The sequence below is a fragment of the Lipophrys pholis genome (assembly GCF_963383615.2).
Source record: "Lipophrys pholis genome assembly, chromosome: 20".
Lineage (NCBI taxonomy): Eukaryota > Metazoa > Chordata > Actinopteri > Blenniiformes > Blenniidae > Lipophrys > Lipophrys pholis.
This window is the reverse complement of record NC_137648.1, coordinates 20,911,823-20,919,785: the sequence shown is the minus strand read 5'-3', so window position 1 is coordinate 20,919,785 and position 7,963 is coordinate 20,911,823. Positions and strand designations below refer to the sequence as shown.

At 44.4% G+C, this 7,963-nt stretch overlaps 1 protein-coding gene across 1 annotated transcript in view; it reads left to right on the top strand.

Annotated features, from left to right (window-relative positions):
- Positions 1–7,963, top strand: part of LOC308125456 (uncharacterized protein) — a 60,302-nt gene that overhangs the window by 36,439 nt on the left and 15,900 nt on the right. Inside the window, exons 24-26 of the mRNA XM_080489202.1 lie at positions 985–1,056; positions 1,501–1,536; positions 7,729–7,773. Of these exons, the coding sequence (XP_080345328.1) occupies positions 985–1,056; positions 1,501–1,536; positions 7,729–7,773 (153 nt within the window). The remainder of the gene's footprint in view (positions 1–984; positions 1,057–1,500; positions 1,537–7,728; positions 7,774–7,963) is intronic.

Genomic DNA, 7,963 nt, shown 5'->3' with positions numbered 1-7,963 from the left:
GCTGGAAGGTGACTGGTATCAGAAGGGGACTGGTGGCAGAAGGTGACTGGTGGCAGAAGGTGACTGGTGGCAGAAGGTGACTGGTAGCAGAAGGTGACTGGTGGCAGAAGGTGACTGGTAGCAGAAGGTGGCTGGAAGGTGACTGGTATCAGAAGGGGACTGGTGGCAGAAGGTGACTGGTGGCAGAAGGTGACTGGTGGCAGAAGGTGACTGGTAGCAGAAGGTGACTGGTGGCAGAAGGTGACTGGTAGCAGAAGGTGAGTGGTAGCAGAAGGTGGCTGGAAGGTGACTGGTATCAGAAGGGGACTGGTGGCTGGAAGGTGACTGGTGGCAGAAGGTGACTGGTAGCAGAAGGTGACTGGTAGCAACAGGTGACAAAAGACAACTTTTCTGAAATGTGCACGACGGCCTGAGTTAATATTTGTTCTGCACATGCTCAGTAGAGTTGATAGTAACAACTCCGATTCCATCTCTGTCGAATTGAGGGGAAATGCAACTTTTTGAAAACAGTCTTTACTCCGTGTAGATTGCAAAAATTCAACAATTGGCACTTGTGCAACAAGTTGGTATTAATTCGTAGTTCTGCACATGCTCAGTAGAGCCAATCAGAACAAAGTGTCCTCCCTGGTCTCCTGACTCCCAGTCCATAGTCTCCTGGACTTGGTACTTTTATTTTGACAGTCACCATAATAACAATCCTATTTGGTGGTTTTATTTTGACAGTCACCGTAATAACAATCCAACTTGGTAGTTTTATTTTGACAGTCACCGTAATAACAATCCACTAGAATGGCCCAACATAAGAACTCTGTTGTTTTCAGCTGTTTCCGTGGAAACGCATATTGTTGTCAAATTGTTTCTCTGTAAATGTGAAACGTTTGTTTTTTCACGTTAAACGTGTTCGTGTAAACGGGTCTTCAGTTACCAGACTAATTTGTTTAGAATCTAACGGACGTCCAACACGAATAACGTTTCCTCCTGCAGGGTTCGGCCGGAGAGCCGGGCTTCCCGGGGCCGCCGGGCGCCGCCGCCCTGCCGGGGTTCAAAGGTCACAAGGTGAGCGTCCACTCTCACAACAACAGCATCTCAATAACCAATAGTTTCATCTGCGCTTAACGAAGCCTTCGGTGGCGGCGGTGGCGGCGGTGGCGGCGGTGGCGGCGGTGGCGGCGGCGGCGGCGGCGGCTTTCTGAGTGATTAATGTCTCCTGGCCGTCGGCAGTGATTTACATGTAGCGTGGAGACGGTGACATCCTGACATGATGCTTTATTCATCCTGGACGATATGATTCATCTTAACGTGCTGAAGGTTTGTCCTTCACACTCGGGAAGCGGCGCGGCGCCGCGCCGCGCGGTGCGGAGCCAACAGCCCGGATCATCGTCAGACTGTTTAGCCGTTTGCTTTGTCCTGCGTTCTGGAATCGCCCGCCGAGAGAGAGAAACACTCCTCGCCGCCGCCGCCGCCTCAACCTAACGCCGATCGGCTCTGTTCTGTTCTCAGGGGGAAACCGGAGAACCTGGAGTGAAAGGAAAGCAGGTACGCATCCTTGTTTTTCTTTTACTTAATTTTACACAAAGTTTCACAAATGTAAAGACTTTTAAATCCACAATGAGACAAAAGGCTTCATTTGTGTAAAATCTGATTTTTAGAGACATAATGGCAAAATTCCCTTATAAAAATTATATTTCTTCGCCTGTAATGTGATATTTTCCACATCTTTTCATATCTTACGGTTTCATGTAAAAAGACAATTTAAATATCACGTTTTAAATCCAAATGATTGTTTGAGATATGGGGGGTTCAAGAATCTAAAAACTTTTATTCTGTATTGAATTAAAATTATTATAATTTTTTTTACATTTTTCACAATGAATGAAATAAATAAACAACAAAAAACAAAAACAAATTTTACACCTGTGATATTCTATATTTTCCACATCAGAATATATAAAAATTAAACGAGACATTTAAGAAAATATGTTCTCATTAACTTTTTAATTACATTTTCACTTATTTGAACTTTTTTTAATTTTGTTTCTCAGTAATTGTTTCCGAAGAATAAAGGGAAATAGAACACATTTTAAATAAAAGCTGTATTTAAAAAAATTACATAACAAATAGTTGTAGTAAACTGAGGCCCCGTTTTACACGGCAGCAACATTCAAGTGAACTTCCGCTGAGTTTTGGATGTTCGTTTCCATGACAACGGTGCTCGGAGGCAACTTATTCAAATGCTCAGACTCCGTCTCCACGGAAACGAAGGAAAACGCAACTTTTCTGAAATGCCGCTGCTGCGCGTGCGCAACATGGCCGACGTTAGATATTTCTTCATCACAAAAAAACAAACAGCACCCACTAGTGGCCCAACACGATAACCACATCATTTTCAGTATCTGTGCGGAAACGGACGTCGTTTTCAAAACATTCCTGCGTCAATACAAATGTTTAGTGAAACGATGTCGTGCAGAGTTCACTGTACAAAAATACGAATCATATTTACACATATATTTTTGCACAGGAGGTGAAAGGGTTAATGTCACTGCAGTGATGAACGGGCCAGTAAGAGGAAAACACGTAAAGTAATTAACTTTACAAAGCGAGGTGCATTCAGTGTCCGCTCTGCCTTCACCAGGAACCTGCGGGTTTTCATTCAGGTCCTCAGACGCTGCTTCCAGTCGCTCCAACCTTTACTCAACTCAACTGTTTGACGTTCGTTCAATTAGCCTGGAAACCGCCGCATCATCTGACCAGTGGAGATGCGGCCAAGGCTGGCGGGCGCCGCCGGCGAGGAAACATCCAGAAACACGCATTCTTTCTTAGAGGCTCACCGCCGAGGACAAAGGTTCAATGTGGTGAAGTTTATTCTTCTCACCGCAGGAAAAAAAACTCAACTGGCTTATACATGGAATGAAAAAATACTTTAATCCCCTGGAATTACTAGTGATTATCAATAACTCAGAGAAAACGCCGGGCGAACTGATGACGCTAGTTTATTTGTTAATGAAAGCCAGATATACTGTAAAACTGTAAATTCTATTTAACACAAAACGTTTTTTAAGCGAAATAACGGAATCGAAGCATAGCCAGTGAGCTAGCGTCAATCGATGCAAAGCTACATGCTAAACTGTTAACATATTTGAAACGCCAGGAATATACAAAGCATAGATAGTGAGCGATCGATGTTAAGCGACATGCTAAGAGTTAAAATACTTTAATCTCCAGAAATATTCAAAGCATAGATAGTGAACGATCGATGCTAAGCTACATGCTAACCTGTTAAAATACTTTAATGTCCAGAAATATCCAAAGCATAGTGAGTAATTGATGCTAAGTTACATGCTAACCTGTTAAAATACTTTAATCGCCAGGAATATCCAAAGCATAGTGAGCGATCGATGCTAAGCTACATGCTAACCTGTTAATTGTGAAACATGTTTTTTTTTTTTTAAACATTTCTAAGAAACCAAACAAGGTTGTTTTAGTCCGTTTCGTTACAAACAATGAGAATTCTAATCATTTTCTCTAACGTCTGGACGCCGGGTGTGAATACGAGCTGCGAGGCCGCGAGTCGGAAGGTTAACGCTGACATCACACTGCATGTCCATGATTGGATAGTAACATTTTAATATCACAGTAAAGTTCCAGAACCTCTGCAGCACTTTATAAACCGAACTGGTGGAAGTGATACGAGCCAATAAAACGGCATGAGGATCCTGGAGAGTGGCTCTCTGCACCACACTCCCATCCTCCACACTCCCATCCTCCACATTACTATCCTCCACACTCCCATCCTCCACACTCCTATCCTCCACACTCCTATCCTCCACACTCCTATCCTCCACACTCCCATCCTCCACATTACTATCCTCCACACTCCCATCCTCCACACTCCTATCCTCCACACTCCTATCCTCCACACTCCTATCCTCCACACTCCTATCCTCCACACTCCCATCCTCCACACTCCCATCCTCCACACTCCCATCCTCCACACTCCTATCCTCCACACTCCCATCCTCCACACTCCCATCCTCCACACTCCTATCCTCCACACTCCCATCCTCCACACTCCCATCCTCCACATTACTATCCTCCACACTCCCATCCTCCACATTACTATCCTCCACACTCCCATCCTCCACACTCCCATCCTCCACATTACTATCCTCCACACTCCTATCCTCCACACTCCCATCCTCCACACTCCCATCCTCCACACTCCTATCCTCCACACTCCCATCCTCCACACTCCTATCCTCCACACTCCCATCCTCCACACTCCCATCCTCCACACTCCTATCCTCCACACTCCCATCCTCCACACTCCTATCCTCCACACTCCCATCCTCCACATTCCCATCCTCCACATTACTATCCTCCACATTCCCATCCTCCACACTCCCATCCTCCACATTCCCATCCTCCACATTCCCATCCTCCACACTCCCATCCTCCACATTCCCATCTACACAGATTAAAGGTCACTTTGGAAAAGGGGGAATCACTCTTGGTATGTTTATGGAGAAGGTGGCTCCTTTCTGATCACGATCATTGCACAGGAAACAATGAACAATAAGAAATAACCTCAGTTTGAAACAATTCAAGTTTTTAGAGTTGTGATCAATATAAATGTGATGGAATCAATCTGACAAGTTGAAAGAAGCTCCAGAGACCAGAACTGTAACATGACATGTTTACGACGACCTTTCGACCTCAACTCCACTTTCAAAGTGAAGTTTCAGTGTGGAACGATTTCCATGCGTCCTCGTCCGATCAGGAAATCTTTCCACAATAAAAGTAATGCGGCTCTTTTGTACATGTGATAGTACAACGACGACAAAGTTCAACATTTTAGCACCGTTTATACAAACTTTCTTTGCGTTCTGAGCGTCCGTTTACACCACTTTTTTGAACAAACGTTCCTTCTCCGTCTCCCTGGAAACGTGGGGAAATTAACATTCCTGAAATATAACGATGGCCTGAGTTAGTATTTGTTCTGCACATGCTCAGTAGAGGGATAATAACAACTCCTCTGACTCTGTCTCCGTGGAAACTTTTTGAAAAGACTCCCACTCAGTGAAGATGGCAAAAATGCAACAATTGGCGCTTGTGCACCACGTTGATAGTGACCAGTAGTTCTGCACATGCTCAGTAGAACGATCAGAACAATATTTCCTCCGTGGTGTCCGTGGACTCCCAGTGAATATTCTCTTGGGACTTGCTACTTTTATTTTGACAGTCACCATAATAACAATCCAACTTGGTAGTTTTATTTTGACGGTCACCATAATAACAATCCAACTTGGTAGTTTTATTTTGACAGTCAGCATAATAACAATCCAACTTGGTAGTTTTATTTTGACAGTCACCATAATAACAATCCAACTTGGTAGGTTTATTTTGACGGTCACCATATTAACAATCCAACTTGGTGGTCTGTCCACTAGAATGTGTGCATTCAAGATTAAATTTTTTATTTTATGTGACAATTAATAGAGAAAAAAGTTATTTTTAAGCGACTTGATTCTGATAAAACGACGTCGTCACGTGAAGCTCAGAGGAAGAATTCAGATGCAGACGAAACATGTCGGGTAAAAACCGTTTTTACAAACTAATTGTCTCCTAAAAAGAAACAAAATCATAAAGTTAAAAGTGACAAACTAACAGAATTCAGCTCTCCGTGTTGTTTCATTACAAAAACAAACAACAGCACCAACTCCTGGCCCGGCGTGCACACTGCATCATTGTTTTCAGTGTTTCTGTCGTTGCCGAGGAAACGGGACCTGAAACACGCCCTAGCTTAGCATTCGGTCGGTAATCGTAGCCCTTATTTAGCTCGTTCAGGAGGTTAATTTCCGGAACTCGCTCACGTTGCCACCTGAAGTCGATCACGATCAAAACAAAACATCTTGTGTTGAAAAACGATCGTATTTAATATCATTACAGCGACGTCGTTTCGTCCATCCGTCACAAAGCCGAGGCAAATAAATCTGGAACCCCCCCCCAAAAAAAACAGGTTTAAAATGGACGGCGGAACAAAGAGCCGTTTTAATTTAACGAAGAAAAACCTTGTTTCCCTCAAGCAAAACCAACTTCTTCTGCTGCGCTGAACAAGGAAGGAAGCGATGACGCGTCACCGCCACGAGACCTGCTGATGTTCTCCGGCGTGTTCTGCTCATCAGCAGCTTGAGTCGCTGAGCGTTCGGTGCCGTTGGTTCCCGTTACCGTGAACCTCTGGGATTAAATTACAACTAATGATGATTATTGAACGTTAACGCCAAAGCCGACATGATATTTCATGTCATTCTGTGTTAAAAAATAACAGGTTTGTTTTCCTCGCTGGAAATGTTTTAATTTTTTTCCCCCAAAACTTTGGTTAATTAAATAATGAGTCAAACAACAGATGCGTAATCAGAGACTCTTTGGATAATTGACTAATCATGTCAGTGTCCTGTCGTTCCAGCTGATCAGCTCAGAGTCTTGCTGCACTTTTCTAATCAGCTTCGTCTGAGTTTGAAACATTCGTCAAACATTACAGCCGTTAGAGTCCAAACTGTCCTGCCTCTGTTTACTACCGTATTGTCAGGACTAGAAGATGCACCCAAGTTGTCAAAAAGATTCATCATAAAAGTCGACCATTTATTTTTTAGTCTTTTTTTTTCTTTTTTTTTTCTTTGTTATAAAGTTGCCTGAACAGCCAAACAACAACAAAAAAGTTTCACTTTTAGTCCCAAAAATACGGTAATTTGCATGAATTTTTACAAACGCGCTGACGTACAAATCATTAAAGACAGAAATTTAGGAGCCTGTAAACTGGTTATTTTTTTAACGCTGCATCGTCTTTGGTGTGTGGATGGACACGACGCACATTAGCTGAAGATGATGATGTCATGGCCCCGCCTCTCAACCTGTAACCACGCCTCCCCCTCCGTGGCATCACTGAACAACAACAACATGGTGGCGCTGCAGGAGCTGCTGATGCTCGTCGCGTGTTGGATTTGTACGTTTCTCAGTTCTGTCACGCTCCGCGTCTTCTCCGTTTTTTTGTCTTTTTCTGTGGCAGCGTTGCAGCGCCACCGATAGGCCTGGCATATGTACTACAGCATTTTGAGTCGTTTTCATGGTTTCTCGTGTGGACGGGGAACTTTGAAGAACGACGGGGAGAAAACAGATGGTGTTGGCTCGTGTGGACGGGGGCCTAAAAACGCCGCACCGTGTGTTCGACCGGACAAAAACGATGCGGTTACAGGAAACGGCGTCGTCGTGTGGGCGGGGCCAGAGTCTGTTTTTTTTAAATTCGACTCAAGTCTGTAATCGTCTGCTCTTCATTTATTGTGAGGCTGCCTCGGTCAAAACGAACTGAGCTGCTTCCATTTACGAGTCCTGATGGAACACGAACACACACACACACACACACACACACACACACACACACACACACACACACACACACACACACACACACACACACACACACACACACACACACAGACACACACACACAAGATAAAACGTCAGGTTTGATAAAGGTCACTGCGAGCCAATTCTTGTCCCCGCCTATTCCTGGGTTTCCCTTAGTGGCTGCTAGTGGTAATCATGACCTTTTCTCCACACACACACACACACACACACACACACACACACACACACACACACACACACACACACACACACACACAGCGTGTGTGTAAACAAACCTCCAGTCAACCGTGATGTATGTCTTTGCAGGGGGAGCGAGGACGGGATGGAGAGCCAGGGACTGGCGGCATACCTGTGAGTGTAAAATCTCTCTGCTTCCACTGGGTGGCGGCGAAGGACGCGGTTCCACCTTCAGTGTGTGTGTGTGTGTGTGTGTGTGTGTGTGTGTGTAGAAGCAGTCTCCCACTCGACGCTTCCTCTCAGTTAAAGGTCGGGGCAGAATGAGTGTTTTGACTTAATTTGCACGTCACATTTCACTTTAGTT